The 26,640-nt window shown below is 37.0% G+C and overlaps 1 protein-coding gene across 1 annotated transcript in view; it reads left to right on the forward strand.

Annotated features, from left to right (window-relative positions):
• LOC145715140 (uncharacterized) overlaps window positions 1-26,391 on the forward strand; it is a 75,642-nt gene extending 49,251 nt beyond the window's left edge. Inside the window, exons 2-9 of the mRNA XM_081794764.1 lie at window positions 4,987-5,070; window positions 6,224-6,277; window positions 17,737-17,841; window positions 22,400-22,504; window positions 23,324-23,377; window positions 24,492-24,596; window positions 25,267-25,320; window positions 26,225-26,391. Coding sequence (XP_081650890.1) covers window positions 4,987-5,070; window positions 6,224-6,277; window positions 17,737-17,841; window positions 22,400-22,504; window positions 23,324-23,377; window positions 24,492-24,596; window positions 25,267-25,320; window positions 26,225-26,391 — 728 coding nt within the window. The remainder of the gene's footprint in view (window positions 1-4,986; window positions 5,071-6,223; window positions 6,278-17,736; window positions 17,842-22,399; window positions 22,505-23,323; window positions 23,378-24,491; window positions 24,597-25,266; window positions 25,321-26,224) is intronic.
• Window positions 26,392-26,640: the final 249 nt, after the last annotated feature.

Below are 26,640 nucleotides of genomic sequence, written 5' to 3' on the forward strand. Positions count from 1 at the left end.
TCACATAGTAGAGTTATTACATTCTTGTCATTGAGTCTGCATTTGTGAATTTGGTTTTAGCCTGTCACTGTGGCACGTTACCACTTTAAGTTGTGTATTGTTGGTACCCCATGTGTTGAGTTTAATTGCTGTTTAAAAACTTCTCCAAAAAAATTGCGCTGTCATTAAGAATTGAAGGGAAAGTTGTGTCTACAGGAAAAGCATGGAAACAGTGGCAAAGTATAAATTTATGATTAGTGAAGAAAACATCTCACCATTGGAGGAAAGACCACAATTCTGTTTTTCAAAATTTTATTGCAAAGCTACAACAAAATGCTTTTTGGACCTAAGAAAGAAAGAAACCCACAAGTAGAAAATCTATACTACCTGTTGTTAATGATGCATACACAAAAGAATTGCCTATGATACACCATACAGTGTAAGTGAAGGCAAAAGAAACTGCCAAATCCCTCACAAAGGTAAAATAAAGTTCAAAGCAATGAGGATGGACATCAGACATCAACTTGTCAAAATTTCTTGTTAACTTTAATTGCACCAAAAAGAATGAAATGGGAATAAATTTAACCAAAGAGGGAAAAAAATCTGTGCTCTGAAAACTATAACACATTGGTGAAAGAATTTGAAGATGACACAACAAACAAATAGAAAGATATTCCATGCTTAGGGATTGGAAGAACAAATATTGTTAAAATGCCCATACTATCCAAAGCAACCTACAATTCAGTGCAATTTACCAAAAGCGCGTTCTACAAAACTAGAAAAAATAATCCTAAAATTTGTTTGGAACTGCAAAAGACCCCAAATAGCCAAAGTAATCTTGAGAAAGAAAAACAAAGTTGGAGATATCACAATTCCATATTTCAAGATCTACTTCAAAGCCATACTAATCAAAACAGTATGATGCTGGCATAAAAATAGACACATGGATCAAAGGAACAGAATAGAGAGCCCAGAAATAAACCCGTGATGACATGGTCAATTAATCTATGACAAAAGAGGCAAGAATATACAATAGAGAATAGACAGTTTCTTCAACAAATGGTATTGTTGGACCATTTGTCCGGAAAACTAGACAGCTACATATAAAATAATGAAACTGGACCACTCTTTAATACCATACACAAAAATAAATTCAAAATGTATTAAAAACCTAAATGTGAGACCTGAAACCATAAAAGTCCTAGAAGAGAACACAAGCAGTAATTTCTTTGATATCAGCTGTAGCAACATTTTTCTAGATATGTCTTCTAACACAAGGGAAACAAAAGCAAAAGTAAACTATTGGGACTACCTCAAAATAAAAGTCTTTTTGCACAGTGGTGGAAACTATCAACAAAACAAAAAGGCAACCTACTGAATGGGAGAAGATATTTGCAAATGATATATCCAATAAGGGGTTAATATCCAAAAAATATAAAGAACTTATACAACTCAACACCAAAAACAAAATCTGATTTTTAAAATGAGCATAGGATCTGAATAGACACTTTTCCAAAGAAGTCATACAGATGGCCAAAAGACACATGAAAAGATGCTCAGTATCGCTCATTATCAGAGAAGTGCAAATAAAAACCACAATGAGATATCAACTCAGACCTGTCAGACTGGCTAAAATCAAAACAATGAGAATAATAAGTGTTGGTGAGGATAACAATTGTTGGTGAGGATGTAGAGGAAAAGAACTCTTGTGCACTACTGATGGGAATGTAAATTGGTACAGCTACTATGGAAAACAGTATGGAGGTTCCTCAAGAAATTAAAACTAGAAATACCATATAATCCAATAATTCCACTACTGAGTATTTACCCAAAGAAAACAAAAATACTGATTCAAAAAGATAGATGCACTCTATGTTTATTGCAGCATTATTTATAATAGCCACAATATGGAAGCATCCTAAGTGCCTATCAATAGATGAATGGACAAAGAAGACACACACACTGGAATATTACTCAGCCATATTTGTCAAGAAAGATGAAATCTTGCCATTTGGGACAACACGGATGGACCTAGAGGGTATTATGCTAAGTGAAGTAAGTCAGAGAAAGACAAATATATCAATTCACTCACACGTAGAATCTAAAAAAAAGTCAATAAACGAACAAAAAAACAATCAGACCTGTAAATACAGAGAACAAACTGATTGCCAGAGAGGTGGGGATGTGAGTATTAGCAAAATGGATGCAGAGGAGTAGGAGATACAGGCTTCCAGTAATGGAATGAATAAGTCGTGGGAATAAAAGACACTGTATAAGGAATATAGCCAATGATATTGTAATAGCGTTGTATGGTGACAGATGGTAGCTAGACCTGTGGTGCTATGGCATCACGTGTAAAAACCTATCAGATGACTGCGTTGTACACCTAAAACCAATGTAGCCTTATGTGTCAACTACTCTCAAAAAACATTTTTAATTTCTTGTTAGCTTTAAATAAAAAACTCTAGTGGAGCCCTCATCTAAGAAATGCTGTGTCACCAGTGCTGTTGATAGCACACTGGACAATATTTTGGAGACAAAAGCAGACACCAGTGATTCTGAGTTGAAGAGCTGAATGGCAATTTAAAAGAATTAGATTCTAAATATGAAATTATAGTAATTGCAAGTTTATCTCGCATATTTTTATGTTTACATAAGCATGACATTTTAATTTTTTTTAATTTTTAATTTTTTTTAATGTTTCTTATTTATTTTTGAGAGAGAGAGAGAGACTACAAGGAGGGAAGGGGCAGAGAGAGAGGGAGACACAGAATCGGAAGCAGGCTCCAGGCTCTGAGCCGTCAGCATAGAGCCCGAGGTGGGGGGCTTGACCTCACAGACTGCGAGATCATGACCTGAGCCGAAGTCGGACGCTCAACCAACTGAGCCACCCAGGCGCCCCTGCATAAGAGTGATATTTTAAAAATCGGTTTAACTCTTGGGGCGCCTGGGTGGCTCAGCCGGTTAAGCGTCCGACTTCAGCTCAGGTCATGATCTCGCGGTCCGTGAGTTCGAGCCCCGCGTCGGGCTCTGGGCTGATGGCTCAGAGCCTGGAGCCTGCTTCCGATTCTGTGTCTCCCTCTCTCTCTCTCTGCCCCTGCCCCGTTCATGCTCTGTCTCTCTCTGTCTCAAAAATAAATAAAACGTTAAAAAAAAAAATTAAAAAAAAAATCGGTTTAACTCTAAACATTCAATGATATAAAATAAATATTCTAAATTATAAGGAAAAAAAAGCAAGTTAGCCGATTTCCAGGCCTAGATGATTTTCATATTCTTCTTACAGTTTGTAATCTATCTTTTACAATAGGACATATGTATATTTAAAATACTTTCCTTAAAGGCAACAACCTCTTTGACCTCAGCCACAGCAATTTCTTGCTCGACACCTCTCCAAAGGCAAGGAAATTAAAAGCAAAAATGAACTATTGGGACCTCATCAAGTTAAAAAGCTTCTGCACTACAAAGGAAACAATCAACAAAACTAAAAGGCAACCGATGGAACGGAACGGGAGAAGATATTTGCAAATGACACATCGGATAAAGGGCTAGTATCCAAAATCTATAAAGAACTTGCAAACTCCACACCTGAAAAACAAATAATCCAGTGAAGAAATGGGCAGAAGACATGAATAGACACTTTTCCAAAGAAGACATCCAGATGGCCAATGGACACATGAAACGATGCTCGATATCACTCATCATCAGGGAAATACAAATCAAAGCCACACTCACGCTGAGATACCATGTCACACCAAGTGATCAGAGTGGTCAGAGTGGCTAAAATGAACAAATCAGGTGATTATAGATGCTGGCCAGGATGTGAAGAAATGGGAACCCTCTTGCACTGTTGGTGGGAATGCAAACTGGTAGAGCCGCTCTGGAAAACAATGTGGAGGTTCCTCAGAAAACTAAAAATAGAACTATCCTCTGACCCAGCAATAGCACTGCTAGGAATTTACCCAAGGGATACAGGAGTGCTGATGCATAGGGGCTCATGTACCCCAATATTTATAGCAGCACTTTCAACAATAGCCAAATTATGGAAAGAGCCAAAATGTCCATCAACTGATGAATGGATAGAGCAAATATGGTTTATATATACAATGGAATACTACTTGGCAATGAGAAAGAATAAAATCATGCCATTTGCAGCAACGTGGATGGAACCAGAAGGTATTATGCTAAGTGAAATAAGTCAGAGAAAGACAGATACATGTTTTTACTCATGTGGATCTTGAGAAACTTAACAGAAGACCATGGGAGATGGGAAGGGGAAAAAAAAGAAATAGTTACAAACAGAGAGGGAGGGAGGCAAACCACAACAGATACTTAAATACAGAGAACAAACTGAGGGTTGATGGAGGGTGGGGGAGAGGGGAAAGAGGGTGATGGGCATTGAGGAGGGCACTTGTTGGGATGAGTATTGAGTGTTGTATGTAAGCCAATTTGACAGTATATTATATTAAAAATATATATAAATAAATAAAATACTTGGCTCGACAATAATAGATAATAATCTCCTAATTTAACTTGTTATTTATGGAAAAGGAAAATTACTATGTGGTGTATATGGGAAAATTTCAGGCAATTTGATCAGAGTCTTCCATAAAAGTACACTATCTCTGAATTTTGTTTACTCAGCATACCAGTTTTTCCAAACTCCGAAGTCCTTGAAAGTAGAAAGTGTACTTTAATTATCTTTGTACCCTTAAGACCTAGCATATTTCAAATATTAGATATGTAATTTGAGGGAAATGGTTCTTCTCTAACAACTTTGCACATCTCCACCTAGGCCACATAAATATATCTTGACCACAGTCTTACCAAAGTCTTTCTTGAAAGCGTCACAGTTCCTCCTGGAACAAGGGGAAGTAGACAGCCTTGTGAAGAGCTGCCACCAAGCAGTATCTCCATCTGTTTCCCTATCTACAGGAGACGGTCACAGGGTCATTTCTCATTCATCTCCCTAGTTTCAGTTGAACACAACTTTCCGCCTCCCTCCCTTAGGATACAGCTGCAGATTTCTGTATAAGTCTATAAAACTTGCTGCGTACCATTTGAGTGAGCTCCCCAGCAGCAGAACAACTCATCGTATGTCCCACCAGTCCACTGTCCAGCTGGTTCCGTGTTGTACTCTGGGACTAAAGTGGCAGAGATCCAACACCATGCTGATCTTACTTCTTGGGTATAAGTAATAAACTATCTTAATCCATTTGGGCTCATTGTCTCATTACCATCAAAATCTGTGGAAATGTGACGAGCCAACCTAGCAGTTTGAGTGGCAATCTTTGTGATCCTGTTAAATACCATACCTCTTCTTAGGAACTTCTTGACCACTTGTCAGTAACTAATGTATGATGACTAAGTAAATAAAAGTAGTGGAAAATAGAAAAAAAAAAGGGAAATTTGCCTATAATGAGATGAATGAAGTTTTTTAACAATTGCTTCAAAAATACACCGGTCATATGTCACTAGCCATTCCATGATTATCATAGTAATTGAAAAGGCTTTTTAAAAAAATTATATTGGGAATATATGAAAGATTACTTCATTTTTCCTTTTATTATACAATGATAGGTAGGCTTTATGGATATACCATAATTGAGCAGGGTCATAGAACATGGCCAACATCAATAATAGTTTCTTCCAGGTTTATAAAGTAGGGTGAATCTAAACAATTCAGGAGTATAAATTGCCTCTGAGTGGACTCTATCTTCTAGGGCAGGGTCAGCAATGTTTCTATAAAGGGCAAATAATAAATATTTCAGGCTTTGTGGATGATGTCATACTTCTCAATTATGTTGTTGTAGTACAAAAGCAGCTATAAACAATGTGTAAACAAATCAGTGTGGCTGTGTTCCAATAAAATTTTATTTATGGACACTAAAATTTTAAATTTGTGTAAGTTTTATGTGTCACAAATAATATCCTTTTGGGTTTTACAATCATTTGAAAATGTAAAAATGATTCTTAGCTCATGGGCCATATAAAAATAGGTGGTGAAAAAATAAAAAGATACGTGGCAGTGGGCTGGATTTGGCCAATGGACGATAGTTGGCTCACCTCTGACAGGGAATAGGGCACGTCTTCTATCATAGAATTTCTGAAGAAATGGATTTATAAGTTGAGGATTGACATAGAGCACAACGAAGAGAAGTCGACTTTCACAATATAAGGTTTTCATACTCTGTTTTTCTGAGTCTGCATCATTTTATTATTTTTATCTTTACCTTTTTTTTTATAGATAATGGGAAGGTTGATCTTGATAAATTGATGGATGGAGTGAAAACTCTTACAGGTGAGAAGTTAATATAATCTAAGAATATAAGTTTTACTCAAATTTATATTTCAAAGACTTTTATTTCTTTGCTTATTCTACCATTTTATCCTTCATTTGATAGATCGCTTTTTATCTAATTTCTTAGAGTTAGACTTTTAAATCTCTACATGTTAGTAATAAAATTTAAATTCTGGGGTGCCTGGGTGGCTCAGTTGGTTAACCAGCCGACTTTTGATTTTGCCTCGGGTCATGGTCTGAGGTTCATGAGATCAAGCACCACATGGGGCTCTGCCCTGAAAACATGGAGCCTGCTTGGGATTTCTGTCCCTCTCTTTATCTCTGCCCCTCCCTCACTCATTCTCTCTCTCTCTCTCTCTCTGTCTCTCTTTCTCTTTCAAAATAATAAATAAGAATAAATAATTTCAATTCTGTGTCTTGGTAGCAAATTCTTTTTTTTTTAATTTGACATTAATGTATGACACCTCTTCTATGTTGGGGAAAAATATTCTGTATTAAATCAGTGAATAGTAGAGTTAGGACGGAGAGGAAGATGGCGGTGTAGGAGGATGCTGGGCTCACCGTGTCCTGCTGATCACTTAGATTCCACCTACACCTGCCTAAATAACCCAGAAAACTGCCAGAAGACTAGCAGAATGGAGTCTCCGGAGCCAAGCGCAGACGAGAGGCCCACAGAAGAGGGTAGGAAGGGCAGAGAGGCGGTGCGTGCTACGGACTGGCGGGAGGGAGTCGGGGCGGAGGGGCAGCCCGCCGGCCACGCAGAGCCCCCCCCCCGAGTCTGGCTGGCAGAAGCGGAAGGGCCAGACGGAGTGTGTTCCGACAGCAAGCGGGACTTGACATCTGGAAGGTTATAAGCTAACAGCTCTGCTCAGAGAGTGGGAGGGCTGGAGGACAATGGGAGGGAGAGTTGCTGAGCCCCGGAACGACAGAGCTCAGTTTGGCAGGGAAGAAAGGCACTCGCCAGCGCCATCTCCCTCGCCCACCCCCCAGCCAAAATCCCAAAGGGAACCAGTTCCTGCCAGGGAACTTGCTTGCACCACGCAAACACCCAACGCTGTGCTTCTGCGGACCCACACCTCCGGCGGCGCACCTGACTCCCTCCAGCTGCCGCAGGGCCCCTCCCAAAGCGGATCACAGAAGGAGAAGCGAGCTAAGCCTGCCCCTCCCGCCCCCATGCACCTTGCCTATCTACCCCAGCTAATAAGCCAGATCCCCAGCACCACAAGCCAGGCAGTGTGCAAGTAGCCCAGACGGGCCACGCCACCCCACAGTGAATCCTGCCCCTAGGAGAGCGAAAGAGAAGGCACACACCAGTCTGACTGTGGGCTGGGGGCAGACATCAGGTCTGACTGCAGCCCCACCCGCCAACGCGAGTTATTCAAGACAGCACAGGGGAAGTGCCCTGCAGTTCCGCACCACTCCAGGAACTATCCAAAATGACCAAACGGAAGAATTCCCCTCAAAAGAATCTCCAGGAAATAACGACAGCTAACGAACTGATCAAAAAGGTTTAAACTGATCATTTAAACAATATAACAGAAAGTGAATTTACAATAATAGTCATAAAATTAATCGCTGGGCTTGAAAACAGTATAGAGTACAGCAGAGAATCTATTGCTACAGAGATCAAGGGACTAAGGAATAGTCAGGAGGAGCTAAAAAATGCGATAAATGAGCTGCAAAATAAAATGGAAATGACCATGCTTCAGATTGAAGAGGCAGAGAAGAGAATAGGTGAACTACAAGATAAAATTATGGAAAAAGAAGAAACTGAGAAAAAGATAAAAAAAATCCAGGAGTATGAGGGAAAAATTAGAGAACTAAGTGATGCACTAAAGAGAAATAATCTACGCATAATTGGTATTCCAGAGGAGGAAGAGAGAGGGAAAGGTGCTGAAGGTGTACTTGAATAAATCATAGCTGAGAACTTCCCTGATCTGGGGAAGGAAAAAGGCATAGAAATCCAAGAGGCACAGAAAACTCCCTTCAGACGTAACTTGAATCGATCTTCTGCATGACATATCATAGTGAAACTGGCAAAATACAAGAATAAAGAGAAAATTCTGAAAGCAGCGAGGGATAAACATGCTCTAACATATAGAGGGAGACCTATAAGACTCGTGATCGATCTCTCTTCTGAAACTTGGCAGGCCAGAAAGGAATGGCAGGATATCTTCAATGTGATGAACAGGAAAAATATGCAGCCGAGAATTCTTTATCCAGCAAGTCTGTCATTTAGAATAGAAGGAGAGATAAAGGTCTTCCCAAACAAACAAAAACTGAAGGAATTCGTCACCACTAAACCAGCCCTACAAGAGATCCTAAGGGGGATCCTGTGAGACAAAGTACCAGAGACATCGCTACAAGCATGAAACCTACAGACATCACAATGACTCTAAACCCATATCTTTCTATAATAACACTGAATGTAAATGGACTAAATGTGCCAACCAAAAGACATAGGGTATCAGAATGGATAAAAAAAACAAGACCCATCTATTTGCTGTCTACAAGAGACTCATTTTAGACCTGAGGACACCTTCAGATTGAGAGTGAGGGGATGGAGAACTATTTATCATGCTACTGGAAGCCAAAAGAAAGCTGGAGTAGCCATACTTATATCAGACAAACTAGACTGTAAATTAAAGGCTGTAACAAGAGATGAAGAAGGGCATGATATAATAATTACAGGGTCTATCCATCAGGAAGAGCTAACAATTATAAATGTCTATGCGCTGAATACAGGAGCCCCCAAATATATAAAACAAATACTCACAAACATAAGCAACCTTATTGATAAGAATGTGGTAATTGCAGGGGACTTTAACACTCCACTCACAGAAATGGATAGATCTTCTAGACACACGCACGGTCAATAAAGAAACAAGGGTCCTGAATGACACATTGGATCAGATGGACTTGACAGATATATTTAGAACTCTGCATCCCAAAGCAACAGAATATACTTTCTTCTCGAGTGCACATGGAACATTCTCCAAGATAGATCACACACTGGGTCACAAAACAGCCCTTCATAAGTTTACAAGAATTGAAATCATACCATGCATACTTTCAGACCACAATGCTATGAAGCTTGAAATCAGCCACAGGAAAAAGTCTGGAAAACCTCCAAAAGCATGCAGGTTAAAGAACACCCTACTAAAGAATGAATGGGTCAACCAGGCAATTAGAGAAGAAATTAAAAAATATATGGAAACAAACGAAAATGAAAATACAACAATCCAAACGCTTTGGGATGCAGCGAAGGCAGTCCTGAGAGGAAAATACATTGCAATCCAGGCCTATCTCAAGAAACAAGAAAAATCCCAAATACAAAATCTAACAGCACACCTAAAGGAAATAGAAGCAGAACAGCAAAGACAGCCTAAACCCAGCAGAAGAAGAGAAATAATTAAGATCAGAGCAGACAGTCGGTTAAGCGTCCGACTTCGGCTCAGGTCACGATCTTGCGGTCCGTGAGTTCGAGCCCCGCGTCAGGCTCTGGGCAGATGGCTCAGAGCCTGGAGCCTGTTTCCAATTCTGTGTCTCCCTCTCTCTCTGCCCCTCCCCCGTTCATGCTCTGTCTCTCTCTGTCTCAAAAATAAATGTTAAAAAAATTAAAAAAAAAAAAGATCAGAGCAGAAATAAACAATATAGAATCTAAAAAAAACTGTAGAGCAGATCAACGAAACCAAGAGTTGGTTTTTTGAAAAAATAAACAAAATTGATAAACCTCTAGCCAGGCTTCTCAAAAAGAAAAGGGAGAGGACCCAAATAGATAAAATCATGAATGAAAATGGAATTATTACAACCAATCCCTCAGAGATACAAGCAATTATCAGGGAATACTATGAAAAATTATATGCCAGCAAACTGGACAACCTGGAAGAAATGGACAAATTCCTAAACACCCACACGCTTCCAAAACTCATTCCCATTGTATACATACCCCATATATACCCTCATATCCCATTGTATATATACCCCACATTTTCTTTATGTATTCCTCCATCAATGGATGCTTAGGTTTTTTCCATGTCTTTGCTATTATAAATTATGCTATAATGGATGTGAAGATGCAGTTATCTCTTCAAGACATAGATTTTGTTTACTTTGGATATATACCCAAGTCATAATTTCTGGATCATATGTAGTTCCATTTTTAATTTTTTGAGGAACCTTCATACTCTTCACGTTGGCTGCACCAATTTACACCTTCACCAGCAGTGCACGAGGCTTCCCTTTCCCCCACATCCTTACCAGTACTTTCTATCTCTTGTCTTTTTGATGATAGCCATTCTAACAGGTGTGGGGTGATACCTCATTGTGGTTTTGATTTACATTTCCCTGATGATTAGTGAGGATAGGCCACCTTTTAATGGACCTGTTGGCCATTTGAATATCTTCTTTGGAAAAATGTCTTTTCAGATATTTCACCCATTTTTAAATTGTGTTATTTGGTTTCTTTGTTATTGAGGTATATGAGTTCCTTATATAGTTTGGATATTAACCTCTTATAAGATATATGGTTTGTAAATATTTTCTTCCATTACATAGGCTGTCTTTTCATTTTGTTGATTCTTTTTTTAGTTATTATTATTCTCAAGTTAGTTAACATACAGTGTAGTCTTACCTTCAAGAGTAGAACCCAGAGATTCATCTCTTACATATGACACCCAGTGCTCATCCTGAAAAGTGCCCTCCTTAGTGCCTGTCACCCATTTACCTCCCCTCCAAACCTCATCAACCTCAGTTTGTTCTCTGTGTTTAAGGGTCTCTTATGGTTATTTTGCCATGCAGAGAAGCTTTTCAGTTTGATGTAGCCCTACTTATTTGTTTATTTTTTATGTTGTTGCTTGTGCTTTATAGGAGTCACATCCAAAAAATCATTGCCAAGAGCAACATCAAAGAGCTTTTTTCTACGTTTCCCTTGAGAGTTTTATGTATGATTTCAGGCCTTACATTTAATTCTTTAATTCATTTTGAGTTGATTTTTTGTGAACAGTATAAGACAGTGGTCTAATCTCACTCTTTGTCATGTAAATATCCAATTTTCCTAACACCATTTAATGAAGACACTCTTTTCTCCATTGAGTATTCTAGGCTTGCTTGAATATTGTTGGCTTCTGTGTCAAATAGAAGTTGGCCATATATGTATGAGTTTGTATCTAAGCCCTTGATTCTCTTTCATTGGTCCAAGTGTGTGTTTTTATGCCAGTGCCATACTGTTTTGATTACTATAGCTTTATAATATAGTTTGAAGTAAAAAATTGTGATCGTCCAGCTTTACCCTTCTTTTGAGGATTGGTTTAGCTTTTGTGGTTCCAAATGAATTTTAGGATTATATTTTATGCATGTGTAAAAAATGCCATTGGAATCTTAAGAATTACATTGAATCTATAGATGGCATTGCCTTAGTGTGGACATTTTAATGTTAATAATTCTTCTAATCTATGAACACAGGATATCTTTCTATTTGTGTCTCTTCCAAATTTACTCCTAAGTACTTTATAGTTTGTGATGCTGTTGTAAGTGAGATTATTTTCTTCATTTCTTTTTCTGATAATTCATTGTTAGTATATAGAAACACCATTGATTTTTGTATGTTGATTTTGTATCCTCGATCTTTACTGAATTCATTCATTAAATTTAACAAGTTATTATTTTTTTTTTTTTTTTGGTTGAGTCTTTAGGATTTTCTATACTTAAAATAATGTCATCTGCAAATAGACACACTTTTACTTCCTTCTTTCTTTCTTTCTTTCTTTCTTTCTTTCTTTCTTTCTGATTCTGGTGACTTTTATTTCTTTTCTTGCCTAATTGTTCTAGCTAACACTTCTAGTACTATACTGAATAGGAGTGGTAAGAGTGAGCACTTGTCTTATTTCTGATTATAGAGGAAAAGCTTTCAACCTTTCACTGTTACAGTATGATGTTAAGTATTGAGTATTGTCATACATGGCCTTTATTATGTTGAGATTCTTTCCTTCTCTACCTAATTTAGTGACAGCTTTTATCATGAATGGATGTTGAATTTTGTCATATGCTTTTTCTGCATCAATTGAGATGATCATGTGATTTTTATCTTTCATTCTATTAATGCAGTATGTCACATTTATTGATTCGCACATGTTGAAATACCTTTGCATCCTAGGCATGAATCCCACTTAATCATGCTATATTATCCTTTTAATGTGCTATTGAATTGGTTTGCTAGAATTTTGTTGAGAATTTTTGCATTTATATTCATCAGGGACATTGGCCTATAGTTTTAATTTTTTTGTAGTATCTTTGTCTGGCTTTGGTATCAGGGTAAATGCTACCTTGTAAATGAGTTTGGCAGTGTTCCCTTCTCTTAAATTTTTTGGGAAGAATTTGAGAAGGATTGGTATTAATTCTTCATTAAATGGTAAAAATTCAGCAATAAAACCATTTGTCCTGGACTTTTGGGGAAGAAGATTTTGATTATTGACTCAATATCCTTACTTGTTTTTGGTCTCTTCAGATTTTCTGTTTCTTCATGATTCAATCTCAGTAAGTTGTATGTTTCTAGGAATAATTTATCCATTTCTTCTAGGTTGTCAATTTTGGGGTCTCTGCTCAGGCACCATTATAACCAGATCTGTAGGATGGACTATGCAACTTCCCAGGTGTTCTGGTTAGGCTTCTTGGTCAGATAAGGCTGGAAGCTATATTCATCCCTGGTCAGGACTTTGAATTTCCTTCCCAGCCCAGTCTCTATATCATAGGCTCCTTTGCTGATAAGTCTTATTGGCTGGGTACCTGAGTCAGGCAGGAGTATCCGTCAATATCCCTGGCCAGATAGTGCCACTAGCTCAGTTCTGCAGAGAGGCAGAGCCAATGAGTGGGCTCTTCACTCAGGCACTGCTGTAAGAGGGGCTGTAGGGTAATCTACACAGTCTCTGGGATGCTCTCAATAGGTTTTCTGGTCAGGCAGGACAGAGGACTATCTATACTCAGCAATAGGCAGGAGCCATGAATTTGCTTCCTCATCTGGATGGGGTGATAGAAGAGGCTCCAAGGTCAGAAAGGCTTATTGGCTCGGGACCCAACTCAAGCAGAATGGTTCCCTGGCCAGAGGGACCACCATCTTGGCTCTGCAGATGGGCAAAACCACTGTGTCAGATATCTACTCAGGCACTGCTGCTAGGAGAAACAATCTGCCAAGATCCACGTGCTGGTTAATGTAAGCCATGTTTCCCTTCTCCATCTCATTCTGATCTCAAATGGTTAAGACCCACGGATACCTCCCCCCCCTCCCCAATACCTATGGGACAGGACCCAGGTGGGCCTTCCAGGAAGCAACCCCCAACTCTGGAGGAGCTGGATGTCTACCTTGGGCTCTCTTTTTCCCACCAGAGAAACCATAGCTCTGGGAAGCCCTCTCAGTGCAGCACTATACTAGCCTGGGAGAGGGGCAGTGCAGCCAGAGCATAGCTGATTGTCTTACCCTTCTAATGTGGTCCTTCTCAGTCTCTGTGGTTCAGGGAGATTCATCAGCCTCACAACCATATCCTGGGATTTTCACAATGGTGTCTTGTCTGTGGATACTTGCAAGATGGTCTTTTTGTGAGGGGGACTGAAGTCAGGAAAAACTTATGTCACCGTCTTGATGACATCACTCTCTATATATTTCAATATAAATGTAATTTTGTAATAATAAAATTAATTATAATTTAAAGTTAAAGAAAATTAAAATAAAATGCAAATTGGTCCATATCATTCCTGAACTTATAACCACTCAATGATTCTATATAACCTAGTAGATAAAGGCTAAGCTTCTTAAAATTACTTACAAATCCCTTAATAATCTGAGTCCAACCTACCTCTCTTGTATGAACTTTCCTTTCCCAAATCCATACTTTATTCTTCTGCAGTGCTGAACCGACTATAGTTCTCCATGCACTGCATATGTATATGTTGTATATGTTGTACCCAGGTGTGGTTTTACTTTATATTTCTCAGCCCCTCTTCCATGTAGAAGACTCTTTCTATGCATTCCCCTTTCCTTTAGTTAAAATCTGATATTTTAACTTGTCCAGGCACTACATACTCTATGATGTATACATTTAACAGTCTAGTTTGAATTAGTGGTTCCTATATGAGCTATGGCACTCATGGCTCACAGCAGTACCTGAAGTGCTACCAGAGAGCTGATAAATACCAATGATCCAGAAACACTGGAAAAATAGATCAGCTTAAATCCTTGAAATTCACAGATTTAATATAAGTATGTATAAAATTATGATATTAATGGAATTTATGTGGAATTTTCCATCAACATATATCCTTTGTATATGTTTTTTGGAGCTCATGACATTGATTACATGTCTCAATTGTCCCTTCTCTTCATAGCTAATGGAAAAGTTGATCTGAATAAAGTGATGGATGGCGTGAAAGCTGTCACAGGTGATTGAGAAGTTAATGTAAACATAGGATCCTAATTTTTACAGTACTGTTTTTCTTCATGCCTTAATTGCTAGGCTAATTCTATCATTTTTACCTCCTATTTGTTTAAGGTTTTCATAGCCAGTAGCCCAGAAATTGGAGAATTTTCTGATGTATTCTTCACGAATACGCTTCATTTTCCTTATTTTAAGACAGCCAAAACGTACAATAAAGGGTGAAATGAATCTTTGGAAAAGACCCTGGTAATTACTTAAAGGAGAGGTGATACATTCTTCATGTCAATAGAATTATGAAGATAAGCCATCTGCAGCTTGAAAATTGACAAAAGAGATCTATAATACCCACTTTGTGTCATTGTCATTTTGAGTATGTTAGTCCAAGCCTCCCAAGAAGCAAAAGCCGGGGCAGGGTTAAACATGCCAGGACATTATTAGGGGAAATGCCTGCGTAAGAGAAAATAAGGAGGATGCCTGAAAGGCTGGGAGGCTGTCAGACTGCAGGGCAAATCTGGCACCAGGTGAAGGAAAGAGGAAGAAATGTTTGGGCGGAAGCATCCTAGATTGTCATGCAGTCTGAGGAGGGCCTGGCAAAAGTGCTTTCAAGAATCCTCTGGTTAGAATCACCATTCTGTATCTTCCAGGAACAGGGCTCCCCTAGTATCTTGGCTGCACTTGTGATTGGCCAGTGCCAATGATACATATGGCATTAGTGCAAAAAAACACAGGTTAATTTCAAAGCAGAAGGTGGGGCCCTTGGTTAATTATGTTCTTCATAGTTGGAACTCCTGTGGATACATTCTCATGACCGCCGTTGAGAGTGCCATCTCTCTCTCTCTTGTTTTTTTATTAAGTATAATTTATTGTCAAATTGGTTTCCATACAACACCCAGTGCTCATCCCAACAGGTGCCCTCCTTGATGCCCATCACCCACTTTCCCCTCTCCCCTACCCCCGATCACCCCTCAGTATTGTTCTCAGTATTTAAGAGTGAGAGTGCCATCTCTTATTAGCCTTTAGAAAGCTGGGGCACCTGGGTGGCTCAATCGGTTAAGCGTCTGACTTCAGCTCAGGTCACGATCTCATGGTCCGTGAGTTCAAGCCCTGCGTCGGGCTCTGGGCTGATGGCTCAGAGCCTGGAGCCTGCTTCTGATTCTGTGTCTCCCTCTCTCTCTGCCCCTCCCCCATTTATGCTCTGTCTCTCTCTGTCTCAAAAATAAATAAACTTATTTTAAAAAAAGGCAATTATGTTTCCATAAATGACATTATCTCCATGTATTTGGGCAGAGCTCAGTGATCATTACTTTCCCCAGCTCATAATCCTATTGTTTTAGCATCATAATTTAGTTTAATTATTTGCAATAATTTGATTGTACTTAAATTCCATGTATGTCATTGTTTTGATCTTTTTGTTAAGGAGAAAATGTTGATGTCAGTAGCGTTAAAGCTGTTCTGGGAAACATGGGGATCGAGCTCAAAGGTAAAGAATGCTTGGAGCTGGTGAAAACTCTTCCTTTTAAGGGTAAGCATTTTAAATATTGATGTATTCAAAGAGTGGTTTTTTTTAAGTTTATTTATTCATATTGAGAAGGTGAGAGCATGTGTGAGTTGGGGAGGAGCAGAGAGAGAGGGAGAGCGAGAGAATCCCAAGCAGGCTCCGCACTGTCAGCACGGAGCTGGACTCGGAGCTTGATCTCACAACCCGTGAGATATGACCTGAGCCAAAACCAAGAGTTGGATGCTTAATTAACTGCGCCACCCAGCTGTCCCCAAAAAGAAGTTTTAGATTTCTGCGTCTGCGAGAAGCTCTAAAATTACCTCCATTTCCTAAGTTCTAGGATATAGAAAATCCATTTCAAAAAAAAAAAAATGTTTTTTTAGAAAGTCCACTTATACCTGAAATGAATCCCTAGGTGGTTTTACTTTTAGATTAGGAAGCAGCATTTCCATTATGATGAGTCTTTTTATCAATAGGGAAAAACAAAAAAGGAAAAAACAAAGGTTAAACTGGGATTTGTGAAAGAAGAAAGGATTAATAATTGGAAGTGAATAAAGGCAGGATTGGGAAGAAGAACAGAGGTGTGCATGATGTGCTAAATTTCACCCAATTTTCTCTCAAATTTTATTAAAATAAGAGAAAACTCTCGAAAAGTCATTTTTCCTAATTTCTCTGTGATTTTCCACATTTCTCTGTGACTTAAATTCTGCCTTTTCTTACAGATGATGACAAGATCTTTCAAAACAGGTTGCTAGAAGTTGTGATGTCTCTAAAAGGTACGTGAGCGGCATAATGAGAGTGTAGACCAATATGGGATCCTTGCTTTTATACTGTTTCCAAGGTATTAGTGGTTGCTGCTATACTGATCGTATATACTGATTGCAAATTTATGCTCCCACTGAAGATCAAGCTTCACGGTAGCTGCTGATCTTTTACTTTATATCTAGGAAGAAAGCCTTCTACTTTCTCAAGATTCTTCCAAACTTTTCAAGAGAAAAAATACCAGATTTCAAGTTTGCATAGCAAAATGTGACAGACAAGAATTAGTACTGATTCAGGGAATTTAATCAGCTGCAGATAAATACTAAACTGGGAATTCAGTCATCAAAACCTATTGTTTAGAAGTAAAAAATGTTTGCCTCCAGAACTAGAATTCACTTAGCATTTATTCAATGATATTTAAAACTTTGTATTTTGTAGTCTGATCCCCAAGACAAATCTCACGAGAAGTGACCTTCGTTCTAATGTCATAGTTGACTTTCTCTATAGGCATAATAAGGTCCTTAGTCTCTTGTTCTAAAATTGCTGTGGTTTTTTTTTCTCCACATTTTAGAACAAGGATTATTAACCTTACTACTAAGGGGGGTCTGTGAATAGGCTTTAGAGAATATATGACCCCCCCTGAAATGATATGTAATCTTTGTGAACACTAGCATATAGCTCATGAAATTCACAACAGGGCATGTGTCTCTAAAAGGTTTATGAACCTCTTTTTTGAAGTTACATAATTTTCTTCATGGACTCTCTTTCCTTAGATGGGAAAGTCAATGTCAACGACTTGAACGCAATACTGGATAATATGGGAATCAAGCTCTCAGATAAGGAACTTGAGGCTCTGACTCAAAATCTCCCTGGTGATGGTGAGCAAGTTTCCAGATACCATAGTTCCATGTTGGGAGAGCTTGGACAATAAAGGTTGAGGGGAAAGGGCCCTTAGGAATGGTAATCTACACTGATAGTAAGAAGCTATAAATATGGGCAAAGCATGTAAAGAGCATATAAGCAGCCAGCTACCAAGTCACCGTGAAAACATTGCCCTTTGTATGAATGTCTTTTATGTTCTTTACCCATATTATGGTCACTAGAAGACAGTCTTCCACATTTTAAAAAGAAAAATGCAGGCCACTTAGATGACAGTACTTCTGAATTTCTTCCCATTACTAATGCATATAGCTTTGAAATAGTATAGAACTATAAGTAAAATTAATATTTTTGAAATGGCATGTTGTTATGTTTAGGCTTTTCTTTCTAGTATTAATGAAGCCAATGAAAACTGAATAAATTAATAGCCTAGAAAGATATTCTTCAGTAAATAGTTCTTAAGTAAGCATATATAAAGTACTTAAGATAATGCCTGGCACATAGTAAGTTAGGATTTATTATATTTACTCCAACATTGTCTTTCACAATATTTCATGAGTCTTTTATATCTCATTATGACTTTAATTTTCTTCTACAGTTGATAGGAGGACTTCTCCTAAAACACCGATGAAGGAACTGCAAACTTTTACAGGTAAATGAGAAGTTGATGTAAATCTAGGGTTTCAGTCCTTTATAATAGTTTTTTTCAGTGGTATTTCTGGTATCTTATAAATTCTGATGTTTTATTTTTAAATATATGAATCATGGATTGACATTAGGAAAGTTTCTACACTAGGATACAAGACTATATGTCAATTTTAAATCCTAAGTTTTCTGTTACTTGTGCAAGTAATATGCTTCGGGTCACAAATGTTTAAATGAAAAATATCTAGAAATGTATAGAAAATGGCATGGTGAAGCTTAGAAATGATCAAGATAATGTATTCCTGATATCATCAATAATTCTTACCAAAGCAAATGTTTTTGAAGAATAATTTATATAAGAATCTGCGTTATCTTAATTCACTCATCAGATTTTATTCTGAAAGTTGTTTTTTTCCAGCTTTAGGAAAAATGGTCTTCAATTTATAATAAATGTGGTATTTTATTACCATAAGATACCATAAGATACGCTCATAAAGATATGCTTTATTACCATAAGATATGCTCAAGGGTTCTGCAATTGAGAATATCTTCGCCTAACACCTCATCTTGAAATTAGGATATCATTAAACTTCATAGTACATATTTTACAACTTGATATAATACCAGAGTTCCGAAAGCTTATATGTCTATTGTTCCCTCTCTTAAAAGATGAGAAGGTTGATTCTAATAACCTGAAAATTTTCCTGGGAAGCCTGGGGATTGAGCTCACAGATCAGGAAAAAGAGAAGCTACTGAAAACACTGCCAATTGATGGTGAGATTGATAGAGGTGTCATGGAGGTCTTTTGTTGGTCTTTAGGTCTGTGCAAATATTTTCAACTTTGTTTCTATTTATTTTTCCCCAAAAGTATAAAAGAAAAAATATTAAATTGAGTTATAAGTATATAGCAACCTGTCACTGTCGCTTAGAATTTATATTGGAAGTTAAATAACCCTTTAGACAAGAGTTGACATTAACAGATAAACATATTGTTACCTATCAAGCTACTAATTTGTTCATATCATGAGAAGAGAAAAAAAAAGAAAGATTGGAGATCCATGAAAAAAAAATAAAGATGGGAAGCAGAAATTTAAAAGCAAAGGGAAGCTATACTCATGTTTGAGCAAGGAGACTTCCTCAGGTACTGGAATAAAGAGGTTTGTCACAAGGAGAGAGGTTTCTGTTTCCAACCTTCATTATATTAGATGAAATAAACTAAAAATTAGAGACAACTCTTCTTAAAATGTTATTTTTGAAATTGTTTATTTAAATTATTATTTATTTCACACCATTTTTGCGATTTCATGTTAATTTCCCCATTGCATGAATTATGGCTTTTCTTACAGCTGCTGGAAAGGTATATCACAACAGGTTGCTAAAGGGTGTGAAATCTCTCAATGGTGAGTAAGACCTAATTAAAAGTCATACTGTCTGACATTCCCCAACTTGACAATTTTATTCCAATTATGAATCCTGGCTCCTCACTTTGGTATCATTCCTTATTTATGATTCTTGCAGTCTACCCACATTTTAACTGATAACAGCGTATATTTTATCTTGTAGGAAGTTCCATATGGAACTTGCATTTTTTTTCAACTCTGTACACCCCTTCTCTATGCACGAAAAAATCACTTCACCTTAAACAAACAAACATAATAAATAAATAAATAGAAAGTTGATATGCATGCAGAATTTTGGCATAATACACTTTTTTTTCATGTTCCTACCTTCTATCTTTCCTAAGGGGGAAAGGTTCATGTAAATAACCTGGACAACACCCTTAAAAAATTGGGACTTGAGCTCACGGAAGAGGAACTTGCAAAGCTGTCAAAAAATCTACAAGTTGATGGTGAACACTACAGATGACCTCAGGCCGTTTTTTAATTTTTCCTTTATATCTGATATGTTTGAAAATAGATTTAATTGACAGATACATGTTAGAAAGCTTGGAGGAGAGCCCAATTTTATTTTTTTTACTGAAGTCTTTAATTTTAATTCCAATGTAGTTAACATAGAAAATTATATTATTTCAGGTATATAATATATTAACAATTCTATATATATGTGATAAGTATACTCTTTAGTCCCCATCACCTGTTTCACCCATTCCCGCACCCACCTCCCCTCTGGTAACTACCAGTTTGTTCTCTATAGTTAAGAGTCTACTTCTTGGTTTGTCTCTCTCTTCTTTTTTTTTTCTTTGTTTACTCATTTTGTTTCTTAAATTTCACATATGAGTGAAATCATATAGTATTTGTCTTTAACATTTCTCTTAGCATTATACTCTTTAGCTCCATCCATGTTGTTGCAAATGGCAAGATTCCATTCTTTTTTAAGGCTGAATAATACTCCATCATACACACACACACACACACACACACACACACACACACACACACACACATGTTCTACGTCTTTATCCATTCATCTATTGATGGACACTTGGAGGAGAGCCCAATTTTAAAGTCAGAATAAATCTTGGATCTTCATTACAATTAACCTAAAACAGCATCACCTCTCCGTAAATATACCAAAAACTGCAGAGGGTGCTGTCAGGACTCTAATAGTCTAAACAATAAGAAAGCAAAATAATAGGGATCTGAAAATCTATTTATAGAGAAGTCAACAAGCCATTCTTCTATCTATCCTCCTGTCTAATGAAATCTTCATTCGAAAACGTGTTCAAAGATTTTTATCATAGTGCATGAGACCTTCAAGCTCCATCTGCCTGTGTGGACATATCTTCTCTCATTTTTCTACTGTTCCAGCCATGTTGAGCTGCTTGTAGTTTTACCCACATAGCATGATGTCCCTGGACATTTTTCTCAACTTCTCCTCCATGTGAAGGCTCTTCCATCCTTCCATATTTCGTATCAACTGCTCTGATACATTAATGTAGTTCACACACATCTCCTGCAGGAAGCAATCTTAGAACATACCAAGCTGGATTAGTGGTCCCTTCCTCAGCTGTTTGTGGGTACATGAAGTAAAGTTACCAGAATACCTGGCCAACTCCAATAGTATCTTCAGCTATGGCTTATAATGGCATCCAAAATACTAGGAAGAGCACACTTTTCCTGACCCAGTTTCTAGTATACAAGAGACCTTTGTATTGATGGAGATCATCTTAACTCCCTGAGATCCAGGCATTTTCTAAATGGTCTCAGGTAAAATGAAGATGTAAGGAATTTTTAATGGAATTGTTTCCTTAAAATATATGTCTTAAATTTGTCTTCTGGGCTTCTGACATTATTTTCATTGTGCCTTTTCTTGTAGCTAATGGAATGGTTGGTCTGAAAGAGGTGATGGATGGAGTAAAAGCTACTACAGGTAAGAGAGAAATTATGAATCTAAAACATTTAGTATTTATAATAATTACATTTCATCATTATTCCTCAATTGCCATATTAGTTATGGCATTTATTTCTTGGTTCATTAAATTACTAGCAACTCATTTGTTTTCTGGTATATTTTTTATTTGTATATTTTGTTCTTCTCTTTTTTAGAATGGCCAAACTCTGTACTAGTGAAATAATATATGAAGTAAAATTTTGATAAAGACTACAGATAACTGACAAAAAATGAGACTAACAGATCTTACCTTATTTTATACATTTATTTGAATAAGTAATTTATAATATTCCAATTGAATAGCAGATACATAATGTAAATCTCACAGGGTTCAGAGTTGCCTTGCCATTGTCATTGTGACTGTGACTTCTTTTATTAGCACTTAGAGATCAAATTCTTTTTCTGTGAAAGTCATCGTCAGTATATTTGGAGAGGTCTCATTGGCCTATGCTCTTTATTCTGTACCGATTCAATCTATATAGCCATAGATTAATTTTCCCTGTTTGGAGTCATTAGATGATCCTTTAAATTCGTATATGTAATGATGTCTATTTTTTTAAGGAGGGGAGGTTGATGTCAAAGATGTGAAAGCTATTCTGAAAAACATGGGAATAGAGTTCACAGATAAGGAACGTTTGAAGCTGCTGAAAAATCTGCCTTTCAATGGTAGGCATTTATATACTGATGTGACCTTAAAGTGTTCTTTGAAGCTTTTAAAGATTTTTTAATTTAAATTCCAGTTAGTTAACATACAGTGTAATACTAGTTTCAGGTGTACAATTTGGTGATTCAACACATCCACACATCACCCTGTGCTCATCACAAGTGCCCTCCTTCATCCCCATCACCCGTGTCACCCTTCCCTCACCATCTTCCCCTCTGGTGACCATCAGTTTGTTCCCTATAGTTAGGAGTCTGTTTCTTGGTTTGCCTTTCTTTTTTACCCCGTGTTTGTTTTGTCCCCTCTTAAGCTTTTTTTTTTTTTTTTTTAGAAACTCAAACTATCCCCATTTGCTAAGATGCAACAGTAAATAAACAAGCAAATGCCAAACAAAATAATTTAAATGTTCACTTATTGTAGAGGGAAATTTCCATCTATGCAGTTTAACTCTCTGTTTTGGAATAATCATCCCCATGATGCTGACTCATGCCATCAAGGGGACTACATTTCTGAGGCTACCCTTACCTTTTTAGATACCTATAGGCAGTTGTGGGAAGCAACCAAGGGAAAGAAGTGGTGTTAGACCGGAAGGGGATAAAAGGTCAGAGGTGATATTTTCCAAAAAAGCTGTGCATGTTATAGAGTGCCTTGTATGCTAAATTTTAGATAGACTTACCATATTATAAACTTTCCCTAATTTTCTCTCAAACTTTATTTTAATGAGGGAAGTTTCTAGGGCAAATCATGAAAATCTCAGTTTTACTAGAGTTTTAGTGAATAGCCACATCATTTCTCTATGACCTTAATTGTGTTCTTTATTATAGATGATAACAAGGTCTTTAAAAACAGGTTGCTAGATGGTGTGAAGTCCCTTAAAGGTGAGTGAGAAACATAATAAGAATACAAATGAATATGAGATCTTCATTTTATACTGTTTCCAAGATATGAATTTGAATGCTGCCATCTGTCATATGTACTGATTGCAAATGTATGCTTTTTTGGACCTCAATCTTTATTTTAGCAGTTGAATCTGATGTTCTATCTTGGAAGTAAAGCACCACACTTTCTTGTCATATTCGAAATTTTCAGGAAGAGAAATATCAAATTTCATGTTTACATGGGAAAAAATATAAATGATTAGCAGTGATTCAGAGAACTTAATAAATAGAAAAAACTAAATTGGAAGTTCATTCATCAAAAGTCAACCTACTATTGTTTAGAACTACATAATGTTTGCCTCCAGTACCAGAATTCCCTAAGCATTCATTGAACATCATTTTTTTCAACCAGATTTTTTTTAATTCATTAAGAAAATTGAGGCTGGCAAGAGTGATAGCCCTCAGCTTTACATCTTCAATCCCTCCCTATTCAGGTATCTTTAAGCACACCCATGTTAGTATAAAGGATGAGTGAGAAGTCCCTCTTCCTCCTCAAAGCTTACCAGGATGCCCTTGACTCCACTGTCTCCCATATCTTTTAAGACCTTGCCCCACTGGCCATTTTCAACCTCTTCAGCCCATTTACATGTTCAACATACACCATCCTATAAAATAAGCAAACTAGAACTCTCCACACCCCTTTTTGGCCACAACTCAATCTCTTTCTTCCCTTTTTCATCCATTTCTTGAGAGACTTTTCTGTACTCTGAGCCCATATTTCTGTACCTAATTCTCAAACTAATTTCAGTATTAAATGCCATTTAAAACCTTGTGTTTCTGTAGGCTGGTCCCCAAGACAAGTCTCAAGGGAAGTAGCCATAGTTCTAAATTTGTAATTGACTGCTTAAAATATTTTGTCTCTGTGCTAAAATTGTTGAACATTAATTTATTTTTTTCACTTTAGAGCAAACATTTTCTGTTTGGTCCGAAGCAAATTTTGTGAATAATGATCTACTGCTTAAGAAATTCACAATGGGATATGTGTATCAAAAAAGTGTAAGAACTTCTCTTTTGAAGTCATTTAATATTCTTTATGGACTGTCACTTTTCTTAGGTGGGAAGGTCAATATGAACAACCTGGGCACTGTTCTGAACAACCTGGGGATAAAGCTTGCAGATACGGAACTTAAAGATCTGGCTGAAAACATGCATGTTGGTGGTAAGCATATTATCATATATACTAGTTAACCCTAGAGAGAGGTTAATTACAAGAAACTTGGGTGGGGGGGGGGGAATGCCCTTTTTCATAGGGAAAAGGGAAGGCCCAAGAGCAGTGTGAGACACCATATCAATGACTAAAACACAGAGAATGTCATTTGAGGTTATGAGTATCCAGTTAACAAAGTCAAAATTAAACCAGTTTTTTATATGTGTGATATGTATGACTTTTATGTTCTCTGTAAGTATCATGTTTAGTAGTTGAGTCTTTCCAGTTTTGAATACAAGAATGCAGATTCTTTAGACACATTCACTTCTAAGTAACTTCCCCTTACTAACACAAATAAATTTGAGATATTATAGGCCAAACCGCACCATTGCGATAGCGTGGTTTTCATGTTTAGAATTTTCTTGTTATTCATGCTTGTCTTAGAATAAAAGTTGAGTAGAATAATAATCTAAAAAGTGTGTTCAAAAATATTTGTTTAAATAAATATTAGCAATTATGATGGGGCCTGACACATAGTTAAGTGCAACTGTTATAGTTCTTCCCATGTTTTCCCACAAACTTTTGTATTATATCTAGAATGTAATATTTGAAGTCTATATAATATATGAGATCCATAATATATGGGATCTATAATATACTGCGATTTTATCTTCTCTTATAGTTGATGAGAAAATTCCTCTAGAAACACTGATGGAAAACATCACAGATTTTACAGGTGACTGAAAAGTTACTATAAAATTAGGATTCCAATTATCTACATTAAATTTTGGTTTTTGCTAATATTTCCTGGTACTTCATCACTGACTTGTAAATTCTGGCATTTCTCTATATTTATTAATGAAATATTTGCTTCTAGTGTTACATGTATTGATATAAAATTATCTGATTTTGCAATGAAATTACCATACGATTTCTTGCTTTCAAATTCTACAATCTCTGTTGTTTATGCCAATAATGTAATTCACTTCGCCAGTGTTTAATAACCACAGTATAGAATGGCACAGCAAATTAGAGAGTGAAGCCTAAAATTGATGGAAGTAATGAATTTATTGTATTTATCATATAATTCTTATTTTTTAAATTAAAATACTTTTTCAAAGAAAAATTCATATAAGCATCTATTTTTTTAATTAATAGATCAAATTTCAATCTGAAAGTAGTCTGTCCTGATTTTAGAAGACTCTCTTGTTCACATTAAGAAAATAAATTTGACCTATCATCTACATTGATTCTGTAGTTGAAAATGTTTGTTTGTTTTTATTACTGTAGTTTTCAGTCTGAAAACAAGGAGATGGTATTAATTATCCTAAAATAACTTTTTTCATTAGAAATAATTACTATTATCTGGAGGCGCCTGGGTGGCTCAGTCGGTTAATCGTCCGACTTCAGCTCAGGTCATGATCTCGCAGCTTGTGAGTTCAAGCCCCGCATCAGGCTCTGTGCTGACAGCTCAGGGCCTGGAGCCTGCTTCAGATTCTGTGTCTCCCTCTCTCTCTGCCCCTTGCCCACTTGCTCTCTCTCTCAAAAATAAGTGATAAAACATTTAAAAACTTTAAAAAAAAAGAAATGATTACCGCTATCTGAAATGAAGATGTATACCAAATTTCTTATTTTCAAAGGTGAGAAGATTGAATCTAGTGAGCTAAAAAATGTTCTGGGAAATCTCGGAATTGAGCTCACAGATAAGGAACTAGAGAAGCTGCTGAAAATCCTGCCAATTGATGGTGAGTCATACAAGTGTCTGTGGGAGCTTCCAGGGAAATTAGATTTTTACAGATCTGCATGAAAAGTTTCACTTCTTCTCAAACATGATGGAACATTTTTAAAAAACTAAAATGTAAGCTACATCTTAAAACAGTAAGTGTCGTTTAGAGTTTATTTTAGAAGCCAAGCAACTCCTCAGATGTAAGTTGCCATCAGAGCCAACAAATGTCTACTGTCACCCTTCGGGGCTTATACCATAAGAAGGAAAAAGAGAGGGATAAGCGGGCAATGGAAGAAATTAAAAATAAAAGAATTAAAAAGAAAGGAAAGA

Source organism: Panthera onca (genome assembly GCF_046562875.1).
Source record: "Panthera onca isolate mPanOnc1 chromosome E1 unlocalized genomic scaffold, mPanOnc1 haplotype 2 h2.Chr16_ul_3, whole genome shotgun sequence".
Lineage (NCBI taxonomy): Eukaryota > Metazoa > Chordata > Mammalia > Carnivora > Felidae > Panthera > Panthera onca.